Below are 26189 nucleotides of genomic sequence, written 5' to 3' on the forward strand. Positions count from 1 at the left end.
TGCAGTTATTGTTTGAACAATAAAAAAAAAATGTTCCCCATTCAAGACGCGACGATGTGTTAACGTAAACCGTGAAACCCCCTCCACAAAGCAGGGGACTGGCCCTTTAAGGGTTATGTAGCAGGGCTAGCCGATGTAGGACGAGCCGACCGTGCGTCTGCCTGCCTGCCTGCGCTCCCGCTGCCATCCCCATCATGGCCTCCACACAGCCGCCACCGACACCGCCGAGGATGAACCGACCAGCCTGCTGCCCTTCCCTTCCCGGAGCGGAGACGGACGTCAAGCCGAAGCAGAGGCACCGGTAGAGGCGAGCCGAGCCGGGGAGAGCCGCCTCACATCCCATGCCACCCCGGTCTCCTCCATGCCTTCGTCTAAAGCCAAGTACAACTATTCGATAAAGAGGGGTGAGAACCCGGGCGGCGGCGGCGGCAGAAACATGACAACGAACAGGGATTATTCTGTTAATCTGTCGGTGCAGCAAGTGCTCAGCCTTTGGGTGCAAGGCACGACGCTGCAGCACTTCACAGGTATGCGGAATGAATGCTGTTTGCATGTATTCAGCTGTTCACACACAAGTCATCACCGTCAGCGGCATGTAGTGGAGGGTAACTGGCATTTTTGCGCGTCCATTTTAAAACGGAATAAACGTAGATATGTGTGATATTCCTCCTGAGCGGAAAGGGTATAATAAAAGGGGGCATCGGTACCACCTCAGCCCCCCCCCCCGCCGCCAACCTCCAGCTAGTGAACGCCGGCCGGGGCCACAATAAAAACGCCACTCCTCTGTCTCTCCATGCGTGCGGAGTCAGTGGCTGACATGAAAATAATCACAACATGCGGCTAATTAATCTTTCTGCTGCCTGAATGCGCCTTGACTGTGTAGTAAATGAAGTATTGCCCCCCCCTCCCCACCCTGCCCTCTCCTCCTCCTCCTCCTTTTGTCTTGCAGTCCGGTAATGAAGGGGCAATTAGAGGCAGCATCCTCAACTCTGGGCAGGATGTCTGTCTGGGATGGTCCAGACTCTAGAAACAGTGAGGATGAGTTAAAATGCGTGCTTTTCTCAACGGACTTTTGAATGGAAGGGCCAGGCTATAACAGCTTTAGTGTTTGAGTATTAATAAGCTGTAAATATGTGGTTGATGAAGGGTGAGGTGACACTGTAGAAAGCTGCTTCCTTCACAGTTGCTGTCCACTGTTACAGACAACCGAGAAAAAAAAGGAAATTGCCTGAAAGTTGATTTTCTTGTTCCCTGTTCTTTTATTTAACATATGCATGATTGACAATGCTTTTACAATAGATGTTCTGTCTCTGTTAAAGGGGCAATTCACCCCTGAATCAAAGCTCCTATTTTTCCCCTTACCTGTAGCTCCCGAGTGAATCGACTATCCTAATCGACTTGTAGTCACTAGTTCAAGTCTTTAAATGACTAGTCATTGCACTTGTATTATATTAATTTTAGAGATGCAAAGATTAATCGATTGCTAAAATAGTTAATCAATTAACTGGTTTGAGTTTTAAAGAAAAAAAGCCCAAATTATCTGATTTCAGCTGCTTAAATGTTGAATATTTTTGGTTTCTGTAGTCGTCTATGACAGTTAACCGAATATCTTTGGGTTGTGCGTAAAAGAAGACATTTTAGGACGTCATCTTGGGCTTTTGGAAACACTGATTGACAGTTTTCACCATTTTCTGACATTTTAAAACAAGCAACCATTAGTTGATTAATTGAGAAAATGACCAACCGATTAATTGACTGAAAATAATCATTAGTTGTAGCCCTAATTAATTTAATTATTAAGATATATTTTGGGGGGAACGAAGCAAGCCGTCAGTTAAACACTAATGGTATGTTCAGACTGCTGGCAACAAAGCATCAGGCTACAAGTAATTTTCAATGTCAAATAATTAAATAAAATAATGTGAACGTATGGTAACAGTAAAAGTGAACATTTTGTTTATTTCAACACAGTATAACCTCAAGTCTCATTCAAAGCGTGGGAATAAATAACTTCACAAAAACAAATACTCGCAGACTTAAGGAAAACACAATGGATGATATATACTTACAGATTAACTCGCTGTGATACAAACTTGATCCTCAACTGCTTCACGCCATCTTGATACTCCACGTCTTCCTCGTCCCCGGAGTCAGAGTCCTGGCGCCGTTATAAATCACCTCGGTACTGTATTCCCGGATGTCAAGCCGGCCTCTGTCAGTCTCTGAGGCTGTGTCCCAGTCTAGTAGGACCGCTAACTGAGCTAACAAGCTAATAGCAGCTACAGTACAGTTAGCCCTGGGCAAATGAATGAATGAACCTGCCCTGTTACGGGGCAGCCCTACGGTTTATCCATTTAGATAGTTTTGGTGTGAGTTTTGGAGTTTTGGAGATATCAGCTGTAGAGATGTCTGCCTTCTCTTCAACATGATGGAACTAGATGGCTTTCTATAAATCCTGACCAGGTTACAGACCTGCTCAGACCTTGTTATGAGCAGTTTTACGTAGGAACTTTTTCTCTTCACCAAACTACACTTGCCAGTTGTATAACTGCGCTAGCTAGCTCTGAGGGTATCGAGGTGTATCGCGATATTATGTTTTGTGACACTGTATGTACCCTCAAAACTCTGCATTGTGATATCCTGATAAATGCAAACGTTCCTGGCAGTTGTGTTTAAACCCCAACTACCAGATAGCAGTGTAGTTATCTGTCTTAACTGTTCTGATTGGATTGAAAAAAAAAATGTTTAAACTTTGACTTTATACATATGGTGGTGTGTTCTCTATACCAGCTGTTCCCAGGGAATGGGTCAGGAGCCACAGGTGGGTCACAGAGATTTTAAAAAGGTCACCACATAAATAAAAGACTATGGAAGAAATTCTGCAGATTTAAGATTTAAAATGAGTATACTGTTTTACTGATGAGAGGAAAAAACAAAAGCCCGTTAATTCTGCTGCATGCACTTGTTTTGTCTCATTTATGACGTAAGCTAAAATGTCCTGAGTTGTTTTCCTAACCAGGCTGTTAACTCAGCCTAAATGCATTTATTTGTCATTTATAGAACCCAGATATAAACGCTAAATGATGTTACGAGTCAACATGATATAAGGTGATGTGGAAGTGAATGGTAAATTATGCACAAATTAACTGCTTCCAAGATTTATTCATAGTCTTAGTCAATTGGGTCCCAATTGTTTGTCATTTTTAAGAAGCAAGCAAGAAACATTGCAATACTGTGACAATTTCCTTAAGATTAGATATTTTTTTTACAAAAAGCAATGAATCACCCTCTTTATGGCATCCCAATATATTGCATCGTAACCGCTGTATCGTGATATGTATTGTATCATCAATAGTGAGCTAGCTAGCCCTAGCTAGCTTAGTGGGGCTAATGTTGCAGCTCAGTCAAGGAGGACGCCATTAATGTTTGCATCCCATGCTGTCATGAGCACGGGCCTCTCATACGTGAGTAGATGCACGCTTCCATTCTGCAGCAGCTCAGTAGAAAGAAAGTAGTTCCTACATGAAACTGCTCACAGCAAAGTCTGTGGATTGCCTTGAGTAACCAGGTCATGATTTCTGTAAAGAGACGCTGCTGCTAAGTTTTTCGATTTTTCTCCTTTTTTTTTTTTTGCGCTTTGAGCTCTGAGCACCACAAGCCAAGTGCCGTCTAGTTCCATTATATTCAAGAGAAGGCAGACATCTCTGAAACTCAGCAACTCACATCAAAACAGTCTAGATGGATAACAGCATTCAAGGTAAGACGGAAAATATGCATTTTTCATTTTGGGATAGGCTGTCCCGAAGAAGATGTGGGGTCAAAACACGGTCAGTCAAGTCTTCATGAAATACAAAAAAAAAAAAAGAATATAGGAACAAGAAAAGTGGCGTGTGGGCATTTTATCTTTTCCCCTACAGACAGGCTGAACTTCCTCAGCAAGAAGTTGAGGCAAAAAAAAAAAAATGCTGGAACCATCTGTTCAGAACATTTTCAAATGAAAGAAAAAGGGGAACTGTAGAGAGAAAAGGGTGATGTACTGTATACAGGAACAACAGGGCTGCGCTGTCATATAAACACCAGATTATAGACATTCTTGAATTCCTCCCTGCAGCGTAAGAGTGAAGCAAAGAGGACGTGTGGTCATGGCTGAGTTGGCACAGACCCATCTTATGAAATGCAGCTGACATCCTGTGTGGAGAAACACATCAAGCAAGAACGTAAAAGGGTTAGTTAATGATGCTGACTCAGCAGGAAGCTGCCGCGCGTGTACAAGTTTGCGGAAGCGGAGCTGCAGCAGCAAGTAGAAAAGCTATGAGAAGCTGACGCCCGGAGTTTAGAGAGCAGGGTGCATGAAACTGCCACCCGATCCCCCTCGACCGCACAGTTCACCAACCAGGTGAAAACTGACCTCCTGAGACGCGAGATAAGGTCGGGGGGGGGGGGCAGTGTGTGAGCCATGAACAACAAGAGAAACACACTGCAGAAGCAGATGTAAAGTTTTTAGATACGGCGTCAACCTCTTTGCCCTTTCGCAGAGGCCCCAGGGAGCTGCTTAAATAAATGGATTTCCTGTTTATGAATTGTGTGCTTGCAGCAGTTTCACTTCAGCAAACTATAAAAGGAGCGTAGTTTGCTTTATGCCTTGCATATATGAGTGCACAACAGGAAGAAGACATAACAATACTCCAGTGTTCTGTAGAAAGTATTTTATTTGCAAGGTTATGATTCTTTAAGGTCAGTTTTACAGGAGGAGATAACATGCAGACAGAGAATTCGAGCTTCTCTCTTTTATATACTAAGATGAGTTTAATTGCCTTGTTGTTTATGTAAATAGGCGGCTGTTGCCCGATAACGTTTCATTGTTGTGTTGACAGCTTCGTCTTTATTTATTTATTGTCTGCATCTTAAATAAATTCAGTTTATCATCCAACTGTTTACGAATAATAAACTTTATTTTAGCACCGTTGAAGCTCTGAACAGGTGCTTTACACAGGAAAAACAAAATTAAAACAAATCATCACTGAGGATGCACAATATGGATCTATGGATGTATACTTTGGCTTTTGTTTAAAATGCTTTGAAATAATCTGTTAAATCAGATATTATTACTGCCAGCATTTATTGGCTAATATACGGTGATACTGCGACAGACGGATATAGCTGTGTGAGGCCTTATCATGCTTAAAATCCAGGAAATAAAAAGAACAGAGAATAAAATAAAGTAATAACAGTAAAATAAACAAAAATTAACTCAAACTATAGTGAACAGATTTTTTCTTTAAAGAAAGATAACTTGATGTTTTAGAAGATGTGATTGATTCTGCAGCCTCAGACCTTCAAGCAGGGATCTCCAAAGCTGAAGGCTGCAGGTCACCTTTAGTCTTTTATTCGGTACTACAGGATTGACTGTTTGTTACAAAGTAAAGGCTGTTCCAGTTTTATAACTACCTGCCAGCCCGGCTGTATCCCACCTCTCTGTGTCTCCCTGCACCGGGACAAACCCATCATTCTTCCTCCTGATGGATGAACTCCTCAGCCCCGCAGAGCTCCTCCAGTCCTGCCACTTTGACTCGTTCGTGTTCTGCAGCGGCCCGTGAGCTCGTGCAAAAACCGACCTCTTATCAACGCTACCAAACACCCGTGATCCCCTGCTTTTTTTTTTATGCTGCACTGTTGACAGGCGAGCTCTAAAGCTGCCGTGCTGACAAAGACCTCGGTCTGTAGTTGCGGATTAGCAGAAGTTAATGCCGCGGTCTGACTGTGTTTTGGCCGCTCGTATCTCTGAACATGACACAGCACGGGAGTCGAACACATCTCTCGCCCAATCTGTGCCGTTTCTGATCCGTGACCACCTGCACCGCTGTCCCCTGAAATTAAATGTTCGACTCAGCTTCCAGCATGTGCTAAACTGAAAAAATGACCTGCCAACAGTCATTTCTATCAGCCAGAGTAAATAACGAGCGGCGTGTTCTCGCTGAAACATTTCACCCGACCAGTTTTCTCTCTGTAGTCGTTCATTTAAATCTTGATCACATTACATCAAGCCTGTAATTCATCAAGAAGTGCAACAGAAATCCCTTTAAACGAGGCGTTTAAATGTGAATGTTAGCGGGCAGCATGGCAGGTGACGATTTTTATCCACTAATGACAGATTTTACTGACATTTGGCTCTCAGTGGGTGTTGGTGTCAGACCCGCCCATCAGTGCTTCTCCTCAGCAAAGGTGGAAGACGAATTTCAGATCCCTTACTCAAATAAAAGTGGCAATATCACGATGTAGTAATGCTCCATTACAAGTAATTGTTGTGCATTCAGAATCTAAGTAAACGTATAAAAAAGTTCTGAGAAAAATATGCTCAAAATATCAAAAAGAAAAGTACTCTTTCTGCAGAAATATGGCACCTGTGACTGATTTTAATATATGAACTGCTAATACTCCATAGACAAAGGAAATCTGATTGTTTTTGGCCCATGAGCCCTCACAAAAAATCATCTCTTTGTTTGTCATAAGCCAAAAGGATTCTGAACCACCGGTTTAATCTTTTTCAGGTGAGATAATGTGATGAGTTGTGTGTGTGTGTGTGTGTGTGTGTGTGTGTGTGTGTTATTTGTGTGTGCGTGCATGTGTGAGTCATGGTGGCAGTGATTCACAATTTTTGGAAAAACCTTGAAAAGACGTTTTTTTATTGACTGCTGACTCCTCACTGCTCTTCTGTCCAGTAGGGGCCACAAGTCATCAACGACTGCTAGACTAAAAACAAGGCTCACATCGTCTGGTGCAGGCTTTTGTCTTGGCTCAAAAACTGACATCCATAGAAAAGTTTTGTTTCATTTTGAAACGGGACCATCTGCAGATTAATTCTACAGCTGATAGGTTTTGATTCAATAAAGTTAGACAGCAGAGGAGATTACTGTACCTCTTTGGCTGCTGCTGTGTGTTGCAGCTGCATGTCTGCACAATTATTATACTGGAGCGTTCGACGTAACTCATCTTAATTTGAAGGGTACCTAATTGCTATACCTGTCAACTAAATGTAGTTAAGTTAAAAAGTACAGTATTTGCCTCTGAAATAAAGAGGATTGTAAGTATAAAAGTTGCATGAAATGGAAATATTTAAGTGATTTCAGGGTTTGACATTAACCATGACCAGTCATTACTCTGTGGCCACCAAGTTTGCTATTGTGAGCCTTCACCGATGTTGCAGTTCTACAAACATCCCAATTCCTTCACGCCTTTTAGTTTAATATTCTATGATAGTTTTCTCAATTAGCTGAAAATTCAAGGAAAAACACAAGTGTCGCAGTTAAAGAAAGCTGTTGCCTTTTCTGTATTGTTTTTATATTTTGGTCGTCAAAGATGTACTTTGGACACTAAATTCAGGGGCTTGGTGGCCTGCAGGGTCAGTGCTTAAATATCAGTGTCCATCCCTGGCCTTTCCGCCGCTGGTGGTCTGGCTGCCAGTGGGCAATGGGACATGACAGCAGTCAGGTTTGTGGGACACGTCCTCCAGTGGCCCTACATGCTCCTATGTTGAGCACTGTGTTAATCCTTCCAGGCTTAAGTTGGGCGACAGATGCCCGGCCTGCGCAGCCGGGACCCTGTGAGGGATCCTAACGGAGCAGGGAGGGGTGTCTCTGCGTACGCTGCGTTTGTTTAACATGCCTCCTCGCTGCCCTCAACTATGTCTTAGGACGTCCTTACTCACTCTGTCATTTGGAGGAGAGTTAAAATAAAAATATGTTGTGGAGTCAGCACATCATAGATTGTAACTGATGGGGAAGAAAAGAGACAATTAAAATATGTTTATTATAGAAAGAGCTGAATGGACACGAGCGAGCAATTAAAACAGCTATGAATGTACTAAAAAAATATCTACGACTTAATTAGTTTGTGAAAAAAAACAGGTTCAGCAAATTAAATGTCCTTCTCAGGACTGATAATACTGTAACAATAAGTGCAGCTGTGAAACTGTATATTTTTCCTGGATGAGCCGAGATTCAGCTGGAATGAAAAATAAAGAAAGAGGAAGGAAAGAAAAGCTCTCTGGTGTATGAAGACGAAACTGAAAAGACCGTTCGTCAACATTTTAAATTATATGATGTGTTTTCTACCTTTAAAAAGTACTCGCTTGAAAATTCAGCTGCATAATTTTTATTATAAATTACTACCTGCTGATGCTCTCATTTATCTAATATACAGTATTACTGTTATGCAATAACACTATGATTAAAGTGTAGCCTCTCTTTTCCCTCAGCTGTTCATCGCTCTTCTTCTTCTTCATCTTCATCATTCAGTGAAAAACGTTATTCTGTCATTCCAATTTGGGATAATTCACACTTTATTCCAAGATAATCGCCCACACTGCTAATCTGTCTGCTAATCACATCAGAAAAAAAATATCTAAAATACCTAAATTAGCTTATGGCCATTGCATGTAAAAAATTATAAAACACAGAGCCGGGGTAGAGGGGAAATTTCCCACGAATAATCTCTTAGATTAATGTTGTTAATTTACAAGAAAAAACACGTGCATATTCTCTGAGACTGAAGTGGTAAATTTAAGAGAAAATACTTGAGTGTAGTTTGAGATTAAAGCCACAAATTCCTGTTTTCGGGTATTGGTTAAGGAAAATGCACATTTGCAACCCTACCTCTGTATTTTTTTCTTACTAATATTTATATTTTTATTCATAGCTGTCAGAAATTCCTGGTACAGCTGAAAGTCTGAGGCTGATGTGAACCGTTTTTCCCCCTCTGCTGTTTGTAATTATGGTCTGAACGAAGTGATATGAACGTTTCATAATCTCTCCGGGAGGCTCCTCTCTCCTCGTCTCCGAGATACATTTAAACGACTTGGACATCCTCGATGACGGCGGACCTCGATCGATTTCTGGGTCAGGAGCTGGAGGACGGAGGGAAGCATAATTAGCAGGATGGAAAGCACCCACCGCTGTCTTCTGACTCCCGTCACTCCCTCCTCTCTGACTGGATGGGCGTTGAGGTTGTGACTCGTCAGCGTGATCTCACCGTGTGACGTGTCCAATCATGCAGGACAAAGAGCTGTTGTGTTCCAGTGCCGTCACGTCTCTCTCCGCCCGGCTCAACAGCTGATTGCCGGATCAATAAGTAGATGTAGGAGCTCATGCGTCTGTGGAAGAACCAGGTTATAGACGGATATGTTAAAACGCTCCCTGTGGGCTTTGTGATGTTTACACCACACAACAATGCCACATTTCCTGTTTATCTCCCGTCATCCAAACAAAACAGACTTGGTCTTCTACACAACATTCCTGCTCTCTGGATTGGTCGTTCTTATCCGAGCTGGACGGCCTCTTCCTCACTCCGTCTCTTTTCTTCTTGAATAGTCTCGCGGCCAGCTGGCTTCGCCGTGCTCTCACGGTGCCAGCGGTTCAAAGTACGGCCCCTCGTTGGTGAAGAGCGATGAGGCCACAGGTCTTTATGTGAAGTTGGTTTGTTAGACAGAAAGAAAGAGAGAGGGAGGAGGAGGAAGAGGATGAGAGAGATTTTGAATGGAGCTGATTTGGTCTAGCCTCCATAAAGATGTTAACCAGTTCACCTCAAAATCAAAAAAATGCATTTTTCCTCTTACCTGTTGTCCTGTTTAGCTGCAAAGTTTTGGAGATTTCAGATTTCTCTCAAAAATGACAGAACTCAGCTTGTGTTTTAAATACTTAAAACAAAACTCAACGTCAACGTTTCCAGAAATCATGACTCAGTTACTCAGGATGATCCACAGTCCCTGATGTGAGCATTTTCATGTAAAAACTACCTTCTTTCTACCAAACTACACGCATGAACCGTGTCACCGCACAGAAGGAAGCGTGCATCTACTCGTGGACGAGAAGTTACAGCTCAGCCGAGGACGACGTAATTTGTTAGCAGCATAAAAGGAAAAGAACTGGCATTTCATCATACAAAATGATAACTTAATGAACCCCATCTTATATAATATATAAGCCAAGTGGCCTATGACAGAAGGCTGCGACTAACGATTATTTTCATAGTCGATTTTCTCGATTAATAGTTGATTATTTTGAAATGTCAGAAAATGGTGAAAAATGACATACCATGAGAATTTCAAAATAAAGGCATATCTTAAAGATGATGATAAAGATCAATATTGTCACTTTACATCAATAATATTGAACGTTAGATTGACGTATCATTGCTGCAGCTGCAACGATCGATCCATTATTAAATGAATAGCCAGCTGTTTTGATAATCAATTGAAATTTGATGAATTTTTTAAAGAAAAAAGATTTCAGGTTTTTAAATGTGAATATTCTCTGGTTTCTTTACTCCTCTACAAGAGTAAACTGCGTATCTTTGGGTTGTGAGTAAAACAAGACATTTGAGGACGTCATCTTAGGCTTTGAGAAACACTGATTCACATTTTTCACCATTTTCTTTTTAGAGCAAACGATTATTAGTAGATTAATCGAGAAAATAATCGACCGATTAATCGACAGTGAAAATAACCCCAATCGTTACGCTCCCCCAATGGATAAATAGCATCACAGGTGAGAGGAAAACCGTTTTTTTCTTATTCTGGGATGAACTGTCCCTTTAAGGCAGCGCAGTCTGGGCCCTGATGAGACGTCTGACATGTTTTCTCAGGGATCACTGTTGTGTTTGATGAAGCTCAGTGGATACTCAGACGATTGTTTGCAGTTTTGTGACTGAACCGGCAGCGACAACTGTGATTACCGGTTTAGTGACGTTGAATCATTCATCTACAGTCCGGCTGAAGACTTTGACAAAAGGCGTCAATGAGCTCTTGTTTCAAACTGTATTCTATTTACTTCTTAACGTGCAGCAGCTCGTCTGAAATCTCACTCGGAGCGGTTTGATACATCTCACCTCAGGTCCATTACCGCGCTCGACTGCCTCCTCCATGAGCCCTGACTTATATTGTGGCTGCCGTAGATTGAAATCCTCCCTCACGGACGCGCGCAGCTCCGAGAGTGTCTGCTCGCCCTGATCTGTAGCTGCAGTACGCTCTAAAACACGGCCTGTTCTGTTTAAATCTGTAAACTGTGTCAGCAAATCAGCTGGTGGCCTCGCGGAGCAGGATAACACTTCTGTCTCTGAGCGACGAAATCAATGAATGTGCACGACGAGGACGCCGAGGGAATATTTATATTTTTCCTGTTCTTCAACGGTGATGAAAATCCACAGCGATCGATTCATCCTCACTCCATCTTTGTTTAAAGGGGCGCTGCAGTGATTTAATAATGCACTAAACATGAAGTTGTGGGACTTGTGAGGTGAGGCCAAAATATCCTGACTTTTAGTCTTCAGTATCGGCCAAACCACAAAATTACTGGTTCCTACATTTTTCCCCCATAATTCAACTGGCTATCATCTTTGATTAGACTCTCCCTTCCTGGTGAATTCCCACGTCTTAAGGGATCCACGCAGGCTTTTTGTTACGAGTCTGTTGTTTCTGAGCCCAAGATGAAGCTGACATAACCCTGATGACATCACTATGACGAGGGATGTTACTGGCAGCCACTTTCTCTCCCCCTAATTTAGATTAGTCACCTATTTGTTGAAGTTAAACATTGTCCGAAAAAATACTGTGCATATTAAGAATAAGAGTAAAATACTGTTGCAGTATTGATATTGAGGTATTTGGTCAAAAATATTGTGATATTTGATTTTGTCCATATTGCCCAGCATAACCTCAGCTGCTTCCACCCCTTGTAGTACACAATATGTTATCAGTTACAGCCTACTTGATCAATAATTATCGATATTGACGTATGAAACCTCACTGTCATGATAGGTTTTTCAGCTGTATTCCCCAGGCCTAATTAAGGATCATATTCTACAATCACTGAACCGTATTTTAAATGCTGCTGAAATTATCCTTCAAAACGTGACGACAGCTCACTAAATGCTTCACCTCTTCAGACCAAACAGGATCACAGTGTCTGGGGGTTAAAGGCGTCACTAACCTGGAGCTGACGTTAGCGGCCAGCCTGCCGCACAGCGTGGTTCATGTTAGCAGCAGGGCTGAAGGATGAATAGAAGTTTTATCGAAATTGCAGCATCGTCTACTGCATTTTTCAAATCGCAGGATGCACAATATTTGTTAATGGCAACATGTGTGTTAAAATACCATTTTAAACATGTCTGTGTCTGTCTGTGGTTACACATTGTTCCAGTCGAGTGGTTATATGTCAGTTTATTCTGACTCAGCCTACATTCAACTTTATTCTCATTTTCTGAATAAAAACACTGACAAACTGATTTTACAAGCTGTCATCTGTCCCACTTTCCTGATAACATTCGGGTCAGTGGGGCATCAGCGGTGGGCGAGACGGGCTGCAGCACCGGCTAGAGGCGGGCAGCTGCAAAACAGCTTATAGGCAACAAAATATTGATAAATAGTTTAACTGATAAGTAAGTAAACAAGGGTGGCAATGTTTAGTCATAAGGTCGATTAATTGCGTACATCCTGAACTATGACATCATCAGGATTGTATTCTCAGACTGTCATATCTTCAGCAGTCCTGTAATTAAAGGCATAAAGACCCCCCCCCCAAAAAAAAAAAAAAAAAAAAAAATTAAGCTTTATCTTCTTGTTACTGTTTGTCTCAGGTTTCGTTCATCTGTGAGTTGTGAACAGTTGCATCAAAGAGTAATTTTCCTTTCAAAACTTCTCATATTGTTTCATTAATAATGTTTATAGACCAGAACAGGCAACACTATCCAATATTTAAGACAATAAAAGTTTAAGAAAAGTCCCCAAAGAAATACAGATCTGTGTAACTTTTATTTTTTCCATCTCTGCTGTCACACCAGATTTATCTTATGACCACTGGGGGAAATCCCTGGCTGTGGGTTGATGTAGCCCAAAATAAAATGCCAAAAAACAATTAAAGAAAATCCCCATCACAGTTCTCATGTCATGTTTTGTCTGACTGAGACTCCAGATGTCAAATGTAGCTTATTGAGTTTGAAATAATACAGAACAGAGGAAAGCAGCAAAGACCCAAGTTTGACAAACATGAACCAGAAAAGTTTAATTTATAACCAACTTTGAATTTGACGGTTGAAAAAGTGTGTACATTCTTTACTTAAGAAAACATAACAAAACCACAATGTAGAAATATTAGAAGTAAAATTCAAAACTATTTACTGCAGAATTATTACTACAGAAAAGTATGAAATGTAAAATTATTTAATATTTTCTTATTATCTCTGTGTCTGCAGCATTTTTAACGTTGCAGCTGGTGATGAAGTTTAACCTAAAACAATTTATCCTCTTTCATAAAGCTGATAATTAGAGCTTATGTCGTTATCATGATACTGATTGTATTTCTTATTGCAATTTATTGCTGTTTTTGTTTGACTGAGGAGAAAAAGCTGAATCATGCACTTTCTAGAAGCTGTACATCATGATGAGTCATGTTTCCAAAAACAGTTCACATCACATATCAGTCAGTTTTATATCAGCAGCATCACTGTTACACACAATAAAAAAAGAGATAATTCAAATACTTTTAAAACCCTTTTTAAATATATTATTATTTGATTAACAATAAGTATTAATGATATCATATATTACTCAGAAATGAATGAATACTGATTAATAAAACTATTTTTGTGTGTAAGGTCACTAATAACTCCATCTATCAGATACATTTAATACAGTGAATATGGTTATTATGTCTTGATTAGTCGTTTGGCTTATAAAATATCAGAAAACAGTGAAAAATGTCCTTTTAATATCCTAGAGGTCAAGATGACATTATTAAATGTCCAAAAATATTCAGTTTACCACATCACAAGACCAAGAAAAGCAATAAATTCTCTCATTTGGATCCTGCAAATGTTTGAAATCTTCGCTTGAAATTTTAAAACAATTCATATTTGTCAGTTAATTGACTGATCGTTGCAGCTGTTGGTAAGAAGATTTTCACTCTGAAATGTTAAAGAGTTGAGGTGTAAAGTAGCATAAAACTTAAATACTCAGTAAAGAACTTCAAGATCAGTAGTGAATGTAGCTGCATCAGACTGTTGAATCACACTGTTACATATCAGCATTTAAGTTAATATTAGGGGTGTCTGAATATGAAGCTAAATGTCTGTAATATCACACTTTCAGACCGTCTTGTTAAAGAAGAATTTGAAAATGTTAATGACGGTTGTCAGGAGATAAAACCAACCATCTGTTGATTCTCACAAATCAAAACTCCAGCAACCTGCAGCCTTTACTCTGAAAAAAAAAAAAGTCTTTCTGGAGACGCAACCATTAAATTCTTTCTGTATTTATTTTTTTTGTTTATTTATGTTTTTGGATTTGGTATCCAGGGAGACTTAAAACTGGCTTACAGCAAATCTTTGATGAAAAGGTGCCAAGCTGTAGACGTGGGCCGGGGGTCTCCAATTATAAAAACATGTATCCTGCAAAACAAACACAAAGAAAAGTTTTAATAGTTTGACAACTAAAATATCTGTCATAGCTTGCATCTAAGTTTTGCTTTTGGTTAGTTTCCCTGGATACCAAATCCAAAAACATATATACACAAAAAAAAAAATTAAAAAATACAGAATTGAATAGTTGTGGCTCCAGAAAGACTTTTATTTTTTCTTTTGACCTTAAATGACACTTTTCAAAGTAAAGGTTGCAGACTCCTGATGTTGACTGTAATGCACAGTTAAGTGTTTTATAGGCTGCATGTTTTTACAGTTGGAGAATTTAAGAATCATTTTAGAGATACAAAAAATGATGATATATTAAATTGTAAAATATATATATATATATATATTTATTTTTTTCCATACAATTTTTTTGTTGAAGTCACAGGAAAGGGACGAATGAGCCGCTTGTGGCTCCGGAGCTGCAAGTTTCACATCCCTGTCACAGTCTAATATAAGCATAATAATGACATATATATTTTTTTGTATCATGATGCACACTGCAATATATTTTCTATTCTTGAAAGGGAGCATCTGTAACAACTTAACCCAGTAGATAGAAAAATTTAATCGAATCCTGACCTTCCAATCAAAGCTCATATTGAATCGTGGAGAATCGTGACGCCTCTGGTAAAAATATCTGTCTCTGATGGATTCCTGGACCAAAGTAGAATAAAATCAGTCGTCTGTTCAGTCAGACGTTTGTGTGAAACAGATGGTTTAGTCTTTTTTTTTTTTTTTTTTTATCAGGTTGTGTTTTGATGTGTCTGATCAGACGTGTGCTGTGTTGTGTCTCCCTGTCAGAGATGTGGTACTGGGTGTTCCTGTGGTGTCTCTTCTCCTCGCTCTTCGTCCACGGGGCGGTGGGGCTGCTCATGTTGGTCATGCTGCAGCGCCACAAGAGGGGCCGCCTCATCACCCTGGTGCTGGTCAGCGTGGGTTTCCTGGCCTCCCTCTCCGGGGGCGTCATCACCAGTAAGTCCGGCTACTCCACTCTTGTGTGTGTGTTTTTTTTTTTTTGTCGATCCTTTTCATAGACTGACCTCGGCGGCGTTCGGCGGCCAGTCAGCCGAGGAGAAGAAGAGGGGAGGCGACGGCGAGGCGCAGAGATCGAGATGGAGAGAGTTTGTGTGTTGACTCCTGTCAAACAGAAGACGACGCGAGCTGACAGAGAGACGGAAACATTTCAGACTCCTGTGTTTTCTTGTTTACCTTCAGTTTTTTGTTTATGTGGCTCAGGAAGTTTCTGCTCTGTCTGGGTGACATTGAGAAATCAAATATACAGGATGTTTTTCACTCCATTCAACACCTCAGTTTAGAAAAGCAAAGAAAATGCACAGTAAGTGATGTGCAGATATTGACTAAACATGTAAGTGCAGTAAAGTCGCCTCAGAACCTGATGCCAACATGACCTTTACTGTCCTCCCGGCTCATCGCCTCAGTACTTTCCTGATGAGAGATGTGCTGTTTAAACTGAGGCTTGAAAAAAAGCAGATGTACACTACGGCGCTCTGAGAAGGAAATGTATTCAAGCGTTAAGATCTTTTTTTGATCGTCTTTGGCAAACACTCCGAACAAGTATAGAAATAAATAATGAAATGATCATCTTTCGGCCCTCGACAAACACCTGAATGTCTTTTGATGTCTCGGGCCGGGACGCGCTGCCTCTCCTTGACCTCTCATTACAACTCAAACGGTTTTTCATTTCTCATTTTCACTTCGTGTTACTCAGCGCCTAAAAATAACTGTGGTCTTTCACAGTGGAGTAAAAGTTAAACTTGCCGAGTGACAGCAGGGGCGATTCGGTGTTCATTGTGAGGTGGGAACGCTGCTCGTTTTGCAGACTTGTGTGAATTGTGAAATTTAAAACAAAAAAAAAAGACCCATAAAAGAAAAGGAAAAACAAAGAAATTAGTGCCGACTTGAAACCTGCGAGGCTGTATTACAGCTCGGGCAAACTGAGAAACTACCCGAGACCGTCGGGGGCCCTGAACAATTAGTTGTTGGGAATGTAATTACTTCTTGTTTGTTCATATTTTATGCATGATTTAATCGCAGTTTAACTAAACTAAATGTGAGCATTTAGGCCAGGCAGTGAGAGTCTGATGAAGAGATGCTATCGAGTTGCATTATTTATCTTCATGTCAGGTGGGGGTGGGAGAAAAAATCAATTCTGTTTCTCAAGTATCATGATTCTTTTTTTTATGATTTATGAATTGGTTTTTAAAGACTTACCATGCTTAACGTAAAAAAACCCCAAAAAACGGCTAACTCAGTCTGTTACTCTGCTTCAACACTCCACGCCGACCAGCTACAGCAACCTCAGAGGGTCAAAACTCAAACTTAAAATACTGCTGCTGAAAGAGACATTTCTCTAAGTTTTTGAAAGGGATGTGAAGGATGTTAACTTTGCGCTGTGTGCAATTTCAGGGACTTTCTTTTATTTTCTTATGGCACCAGCTTGATGAGCAGGAACAGCTCAAGTTAACTTCAAGGAGTATTTAATTTACTAGTTTTACATGCAGTACAACGATGCTGCTAAAGTTTTTGGAAATATGAATCACGATACCGTCTCTGAAAGTGAACGATTCAAGTTTTTCACATCTTCTAGTGTTAAAAAAGCAAACAAAAGTCTCAATAAATTGTAATATCAAGTTGCAATACATATTGAATTGGCACGCAAGCATGATGTTATTATTACTCAGCTCCTCTGCAGTCCACACGACCTCAACGTAAGCAGAGCTGATCGTCATTGCATTGCTATTCCAACAACGACACACACAGGGGCTTTTAATATTGTATCTCAGTTCTAGCTTTCATTTTCTGTGTCTATATGTTGGTCTTTATTGCAGCCCGTCAGTGGAAACCTTTTTATTTTTATTTGTTTATCTGATTGCATTCAACAGTTTCTCTGTTTATACCCAGACGCGTCAGATATTATTTAAGCCGTTGTTTTGTCTTTCCTTACCTTCCACAGTGTCACAGAGTGTGTAAATAAATAGACCTCGGTCTGTGTGAGTGTAGGGCAGCAGCTCTTCAGGGCTCGCCGAATGAATCACTCTCTATCATAGAAGCAAGCTGACCCCCAAAAATAGAAAGACACTTTATTATTAATGTGAAGCAATCAGGGGGAGAGCAGACTATTGACTGTGAGCACACACACACACACACACACACACACACACACACACACACACACACATCCCTCAGTCTCTGTGTGTACACCGGCCTGGCATAAAGTCAGAGTGTGACAGGACGGAGCAGAGGCAACAATCTCAGCCGAGCAGAAGTAAAGGAAAGGTCACATAGTGTCAGGAAGAAAAAAAACTCAACCTTTAAAGCCCCTGGGTTCCTGGTTTCTAATCAGAAGCAGCCATCGCTAAATATAAACAATCAAATAAAATAAAAAATCTTTTTAATCATGACAGGATAGGTGAGTTCTGATCAGATTTTATTGAGCTAAAAAGCCAATGATCGACTTTATATTTTGATTTCACAGTGAAATGGACGTTGGACAGTTTCCAGCTTCTGTTATTTGATGAATTTCTGAGTGAAACACATCATGCAAGTGGAGTTTAGTTATGAGAGGGCTTTGATCAAATTCTTCAGGTTTGATTGGATCACGCAAAAGTGGGTGTGACTGAGAGATTTGTTGTCCTCAACCTCATTTTGTTTTTCTGCTGTGTTTCAGTCAAAGTTGGATTTTGGATTTTCCCAGTTGAAATTTCTGAAACTTCCAGCTGCAAAAGTTCTAGGTGCACGATGACAAGCGTAAACAGAAATATATATAAATATACAACTGAAACAGTGGAGGAATTCCACTAATGAGGTAACGGACACCCTTATACATAATATTTTAATACACTTAATACCTTTAGCATCATATTTTGACATCAGTATATGTACAGAACAGGTTTTACTACACAATGGTAGTATTTTAATTACAGACACTAGTACTTCCTGTTGCCTTTTAGTTGATTGTTTGATCAAGAGGTGGAGGATGACGTGGACATTAATTAGAAGAAAAGTAAACTACTGTGGCCTAAACTTTGAAACATGTCATTGCTTGGCCATGTTTGTTAAAGGGATAGTTCACCCAAAATGAAAATTCAGTCATTATCTGCTCACCCTCATGTCGAGTGAAGGTCGGGTTTAGTATTTTAGTCTCTGCTGGAGTTTCCCAGGAAATCAGCTGTGCAGAATCTCCCAAATGATGGAAGTGAATGGTGACCGGTTTTCAAAAAACAACCAAAACAACCATATAAAAAGCCTCCGTATTGCTTGTCAGGTGTGATCCAAGTCAGTACATGATGCATGTGTTCTACCAAGTAAGATACAGGACGTCTTTTTCTTACATACGCTTCACAAAACCAGGAGCTAACTGGAAAAAAAATATATATTTTTTTATTCTTTTATTTCACCGTATCTTTAAATATTCCTGATGGACAGAAATACATGACACGTTTTTACAACTGGGCAACACCCACTTCAAACCAATGGAAAGAGCCCAGACAAAAAAATGCTTAAAGAGAAATCTGTCATGTCAGATAACAGAAACCAGGGGTGAGCAACCTGCAAATGCACTCCTTCTCCAGTGGCTCCCTGTGGCTTTGACAAAAATTATATGCAAATGAATAACAGTTATTTTTTAACATTAAATTTTTCGCTCATCGTTGTTGTAGGCCTGAAGTGATTCTTACAATCTCCATCAGTAAAAATATGCCTTTTCCCCCGAATTTTGTTGGTGGCTGGTCTTGAGTCTCTCTTGACTTGCTCAGCATGCCACATCCAAAAAAGAGAATTTAATAGTTACAGCAGAGGCTAAAAATTACTTTTTTGACAGTAAAGGTTGCAGATCCCTGAGCAAAACTGTTTAAAATATTGCACAGTTTATGTGTTCGTCTTTGACCCCGTTGCTCATGATGTTAAACTGATTGAGAAAATGTTTTCAGGGCCTTTAAATCCGTCTTTATCTCTGTTTTGTTCAGTTTTGAACCAGAATCAGGCCACTCTGTTTTGGTTCTGGGATTAGACATTCATGAAAAAAAAAAAAAGCTGTTTCCATGACGACGGCCCAAACAGCATATTGTGAGGATGAGCGTGACAAACTGTTATAGGAATAGCGAGTCAGCACAGTGTGCGTCGCCGCCGTCGTTTGAATAATATTCACACGCAGAATTGACCTTTGTTGCAGAGTCGTTGACTCCCGCCGGGACGCTGCGCTGATGGATGGAAAAGATGAGGACGGATGTGTTTGTCCTCTGTGCTCCTCGTTGTGAATGGACAATCTGTGTTAACGGTGACAGGCCGTGACAGACAGCTGTGTTTGTGCGCCGGCCCATCTGTTTACTCGCTGTGTGTATTAACGCTGCTGATGTGTGTGTGTTTTTTTTTCCCTCCCTCAGGCGCGGCGGTGGCAGGCGTGTACCGCGTGGCAGGGAAGGACATGGCACCGCTGGAGGCTCTGGTGTTGGGTGTGGGCCAGACCACCCTCTCCGTCATCATCTCCTTCTCACGCATCCTGGCCACGCTGTGAAGAGAAACCCTGGACGAGCTGAAGGACAGGCGAGAGTGGACGGATCGAGCCAGAGACTTTTGGGCGCTCGTCACGCTCGGGTTTGTGGGAGAGGAGGCAGAAATGCTCTGGACCTTTGGGGCTGGCTGCAGGAGAGAGCGCCCCCCAGTGTCTCTGCTCTGTTACTGCCACAATCAGTTCAGAGGGAACTCAATGCGGGCCGGTTGTCTTCGCGTCAGAGAGCGGCACCAGGCGGAGACGGCGCCGTCCTCAGCCTCTGGACTTGAAAGCCATGTTTGAGGTGTTTCCAGAGTTACATCACTTGTTTGTGCCAACAGCCTTCTCTGGGACATCCAGATGCCTTTGTGGCCACTGACTCTGAAGGCTTTCTGTTGCACTTGTTGGGAGAAGAAAAAAAAAAAAAAAAAAACCTCTTTGAGTGACGACCTGTAATGATGATCTGGTGATCAGCGTGAGAACAGCAGTCGAGCAGTGAGGGGTGTTTTAGGGAGCGACGACCCAACGGTGTTCATCAGCAAAAACACCATCAGTGTTAAACATCAGCCTCACCTCTCGATCCTCACCACGTTCAGATTATCACGATCATTCCTTTCTTTTTTTTCCTTAAACCGTCTCAAAGCTGCACCATCCAGCTCACGAGCGAGACGCAGCGTCGAGTTTTTTGCACTTTGTAAATGTTGGAGACGCTCTTTGCCTCGGAGGTGTGAAATCAGTAGACGTGGAGAAGAAAACCAGCATCGGCGCTACGTTTGGTTTGTCTTGTTGAAATATTGATTCATTGAGTGCCAACGAGAACTCAGAGTGGAGTTAAAGGAATATTTTGACATGGTGGGAAAAAACGCTTATTTGCTTTCTTGCTAAGAGTTAAATGAGAAGAGGACGCTCTGATGTCTGCACAGGAAATATGACGCTACAGCCAGGAGACACTTAGCTTAGCTTAGCATAAAGACTGGAAACGGGGTGAAACAGATCTGGATCTGTCCACTAGCACCTTTAAAGCTCATTTATTAACACATTAAATATCTAGTCTGTTTAGTCGAGAGCTGCAATGATTAATACTCAGTTATAAAATTGTCAAGTCCAGCTCTGAGAGTAAACTGATTATCTTTGGGTTGTGGACATAAGCAAGGGACGTCATTTGGGGCTTTGAGAAAATTATCAACAGATTAATTGACTATGAAAACAATCATTAGTTGAAAGCCTAGTTTAGTCTAAAAATTTTCAGTTTTACAGGGGCTCATGTGTTCGCTAACTTGATGGAGTAGAGAACAATTATTCTGCCACATCACAGCATGTAAAACGGAGAATTGTTGTTTTTACATTTCATGTTAAAGAAATGAGATACATGTTCATCAGCTACGCTCGCTTGGGGTGGCTTTTGCCTTTTTCAAAAGAATTAACATGCTTAAAGGGGGATGAAAACACCTGTTGTGTTTAATGTCAAACACGCAATGTCTACTTCTGTTTCTCTGCTTATTACAGCCATGCGTAGCGTAGCCAACTAGGGCTGCAACTAGCGATTATTTTCGCTGTCAATTAATTGGTCAATTATTTTCTCACTTGATCAATAGTTGTTTTCTTTCAAAATGTTAGAAAAAGGTGAAAAATATCAATCATTGTATCCTAAAACCTAAAATGACGCCCTCAAATGTCTTGTTTGACACAGAAATAACAGACAAGATATAAGGTAATCAGATCAAGGAATCACCAGTTGATGATAACTTTCTTTTTTAAAGTTTGCTTCAGATTCTCTTGTCAGTTCAATGGAAACATGATTAGTGAGCTTCAGAGGTGCTGTCAGGTGGATTTTGTTACCTTTGGACGGGGATGTGCTCGCTGTTCACCTGGTTTCTAGTCTTTATGCTAAGCTAAGCTAAGCTAAGCTGTCTCCAGCTCCATATTTACTGTACAACCATAAGAGTGGCGCTCCTCCTTACAACTGCTCCCTAAAAGGAGGCAGAGGAAGTCCTGGTCGAGCCCTCAGAGGTGGCTCAGTTTGCGCTGAGCAGCTCTGATTCAGGTCTGGTTGACTTAAGATCAGGATCGGGTTCCTCTTATTCAGGTTTTAAGAAAGACTTAGTGCTTATAAAAATGGTTGCTTTGCTGCTCGAGAGTCAGCTCCGGCACATTTTCAGACAAACTATTGTGCGTCTGTGAGTCCTGGTGCAGATTTTCTGTAATAACGTTGGAACCCAGCCTTCCTTGGCCCGCCGTAGTATCACTAACATCATCTGCACCGCTGCAGCATCAGTTCCCCTGTGGAAAGCCATCCCTCCCTGGAGAAGGTCAGACGCATTCTGCTGCTCAGACGGCCATGTTTCTATGGCTCCCTCTTTTCTTTGTTTTGTTTATTAACCCATGTTCCTTAAGTTTATCTTTGCATATTGCACTGAAATTAATCTGCCTTGTTTTAGCACAGCGTGCGATCAAACTACTCTGGTGTGACCCAGTCCAGTATTCACAGAGACACTGGTCATTGTGTTTTAGTGAAGCAAACTGTAAATGAAGAAATGTGCGAAAAACTACTGGTTTTACTCAAACTAGTTGGTTTGAGTTCTTTACTGATAGTATTAAAACATAGAAACATACACTGATTTTATTTCAGTTTTAAGGAATAATTTGGATTTTTTTGAAGTGGGGTTGTATGAAGTTCTTCTCCATAGTCAGTGTATTAACTACAGGAGATGGAGGTCGACACGCCGGCAGTTTAGAGAAGCAGGGAGGAGCACCAGCAGGGAAGCTCAGCTTCAAATCGTCTCAGATTTTCTTAATTTGTTTATTTTCTTTGATTTTTTTTTTTCTTTGATTGTCAGATGATACCTGCTTTCAATCCTTTTTGTACCCAGATCTAGAAAAAAAATTACGATTCATATGGTTTTTGCTCACAGCCGATCACCACAGGTGTTCTTCATAAAGAGAACCTTAAAAAATCTCATCAAATTACGAGCTTTATTAGTATCTGCATCATTTTAGGGATATTGGTACTGGCATCGTAACTTTTTAAATGATAGCCAGCCCTATCTACCACGGATAAGCAGGCGACAGAGTTAAATAGTTTATTTTTGTCTGTTTTTATGATTGTGAATCTGCACATTTATTTTGAAAATTGACCAAATTCTCTCTGCTTTTTCTGTGTCTGACTCCTCATAGGCTTGATCTGCTCTGTGCAGACTGACACAGCCGTGAATAGTTTTCTGTAAACTGTAATTTTACCTCACAGAAGACGAGAGTCGCTCGTCCACCGATGTCTCGATCGTTCAGTTTGTTTGTGTTTTTGTGTGAGCTAGTCTGGATTCCCTAAAGTCACACAATAACACGAACATCCAATACAAACAATCTAACCAATCAAAGCAGCAGGAGATCAGAAACTCCTGTGTTCTGCGATGTAAAATCACTGTTTTTGTCAGTGGTTGCTTTGGAGAGAGATATTTGGCTTATATAACAGCAGCTTCCCATCAGAAATTGCTGTCTGATGGCACGGTATACATAAACTGATATCGATTTCTTTAGCTCGGCCTTTTTTTTGGTGCCTAAAATAAGTTTTATTCCTGACTCTGTCCACAGCAGTGCAAAGCTCAGCTTCCTACACTGATACTCCTGCTGCTTCTCCAATCAGGAGGCGTGATCACTGCCATCTCCTGTCATTAATACACCGTCTATAGAGAAGAACCTCATGCAGCTGCACTTGAAAAAATCCAGACTGTCCCTTTAATGTTCATGAAGTGGCCCATAAAATTCAAACAGATTGTCTTGTGCGCAGGTCTAAACCCAGGGTGAGAGGAGTTAGGTTGTAATGCCAAAGTATCGCTCACATTCTAGCTTTATTTCTCATGTTTGTCTCATTTGACTGATATCACAGCCTCGATTTGTCAGTTTTATTTAGTTTTAGAAACATTTGCACATCGGCTCTGATATTAAACGACCCCCCTGACTCGTGGTACGGCTTCACAAACCCACAGCTGATATGAATTTGACAGAAAATGACTGATGTCTGTGTCGTCAGGTGTGCGTGCTTGTGTGGTTGTGCAGCTCTAAAGGTAAACGCCGTGTATTTATAGGAGTTATGTAATTGACACAGCTCACCTTCAGTACCAGCCGAGCACACAGGAGGGCGATATTGCACAGAAATGAAGTGGCAGCAGGAGCCTGAACGCCTGAGAGATGATTGTGGATTTTAAAAAGTGCTACAGAGTGTTTTGATACAAACATTTGACAAGAAATGTTTTATATCTTAATTTTTTCCCCCAAATTAAAGTGTAAAATTAGAGATGAATCATCCGAATCCCCCTTTTTATCCACTGAACGCTCTGCACATTGTCCACAGTACCCGTTTGAATGTTTTAGCTCAATTTCAGGGACCAAATGTGAGTTGCTGCTGATGACTCACCTGCTGTCATAGCAATGATATCTCTGTGAAGCTGTTTGTGGGGCAGTTTCTGCATGTTTGTACGTGTGTGTATGGTTCATAGGAGACATGTGACATGTGAGTGTTGTTGTTGCCGTGTTCGGTGTCGATCTGTGCGGTTGTGCATGTGCGTAGTATAACAGGATGTGAATTTATTTTCTTTCATTAGACGGGGTCGGTCACATTCTTTAGCGGACCCCTAAAGCGTCGGAAAGGGTGAGGACCTAATTGTGAGTGACACTGTGGTCAGAGGAGCAGTTCACTGAGCAATGTCTTACATAATGTGTTGGAAACCTTTTTATTTGATGTGGTAGGAATGACGTCTCTGCCAGTGAAACTGCAAGAACTGGCAGACTGGACTGAAGTTGTTAGATCAGTATGGAAGCCCATTAGTACCAATGAGATGGAAAAAAAGGATCCTGTAAGTCAGAAAAACGAAAAAACTTTCTCAAAACAATGACTAATTAATATCTCAAAATAATGAGTCAGGATCTCAAAGTAAATGACTGTGTATCTTTTAATAATGAGTTGGTATCAAAATGAGAAGCGGTCTCAGAATAATGAGAAACTTTCTTGAAATAGTGACTGTGTATTTAAAATTATTAAGTTAGTATTTCAAAACTTTCTCAAAATAAGAAACTTTCTCAGAATGATGTGTAACTTTCTCAAAATAATGTCAGAGTTTCTCAGAGTACTGAAAATATTACTCAGAATAATGAGAAACTTTTTGAAAATAATGACTTTGAATCTCAAAGTAATAGGTTAGTATCCCAAAATGTGCTCAACATAATGAGCATAACACTTTCTCAAAATAAGAAGAAACTTTCAAAATAATGCCTTTGTATTTCAAACAAGTTAGTATCTTAAAATAATCAGAAACTTTATCAGAATGAAAGACTTTCTCAAAATGAGAATATTACTCAAAATAATTACTCTTTTTGTCTCAAAATAATGGGTTAGTATCTCAAAACTTGCTCAAACTAAGAAGAAAACTTTATCAAAATAATGAGAAACTTTATCAAATTGTGTAACTTACTCAAAATAATGAGATTTTATTTTTCAAAATAATGACTTTGTATCTCAAAATAATGACTTAATTTCTCAAAACCCTCTCAAATAATGGGAAACTTAAAGTCTGTCAGTACTTTGAGATACTGAGTGATTACTTTGAGAGAGTTTCTCATCATTATGACTTACAGGATGTTATTTTTCCATCTCGTTGGCTGAGATGTTCTTCCACAGGTCAGTGCACTTCCTGTACATCCTGAGCTGTATATAGCCATAGTGTACAAGTGTAACCAACAGCTGATATGAACAAACTAACCACTGGATAGTATCTTTTAATATTCACGCACAGTCAGAGAATTCACACCCAGTGCCATGATCGCTTGTGATGAATATTGTTTTTTTTTTTTTTTTTGTTTTTTATTTGTTTGGGGTTTTTTTGCGCTCCAGGTTCTGTGATTCAGCCGCCGTCTAAGCGGCTGTGTGACCGTGTGTGTGTACTGCAATATCTAAGGAGACACCCAGCAACTAATAATCCCCTCTAGACTTTTAAAAATGCCATCGCACTGCAGCGAGACGCCCAGCTCAATAATCACGTCTCTTTCATAGGCTTATAAGTAAAGCTGCCCCCTCAGTCTACTGTCGTCCAAATGCCACATATTCCCCCCGGACACATACTGTGTACCCGCTGCGATTGCATGTGCAGTGCAGCTCAGATAACGTGTGAATGGACTATACGGACAATCCAACAAGAGACAATGTTGTACAAAAACCCAAAGTGGCACTTGTAGA

The 26189-nt window shown here is 40.7% G+C and overlaps 1 protein-coding gene across 1 annotated transcript; it reads left to right on the forward strand.

Annotated features, from left to right (window-relative positions):
* Positions 1-129: 129 nt before the first annotated feature.
* tmem170b (transmembrane protein 170B) lies at positions 130-21201 on the forward strand. Its single transcript, XM_084739934.1, has 3 exons — positions 130-527; positions 15256-15426; positions 19857-21201. The coding sequence occupies exons 1-3, from the start codon at positions 362-364 to the stop codon at positions 19985-19987; spliced, it is 468 nt and encodes a 155-aa protein (XP_084596060.1). The 5' UTR covers positions 130-361; the 3' UTR covers positions 19988-21201.
* The last annotated feature ends 4988 nt before the right edge of the window (positions 21202-26189 follow it).

Source organism: Lutjanus erythropterus, chromosome 16, assembly GCF_056507025.1.
Source record: "Lutjanus erythropterus isolate fLutEry1 chromosome 16, fLutEry1.hap2, whole genome shotgun sequence".
NCBI lineage: Eukaryota > Metazoa > Chordata > Actinopteri > Lutjaniformes > Lutjanidae > Lutjanus > Lutjanus erythropterus.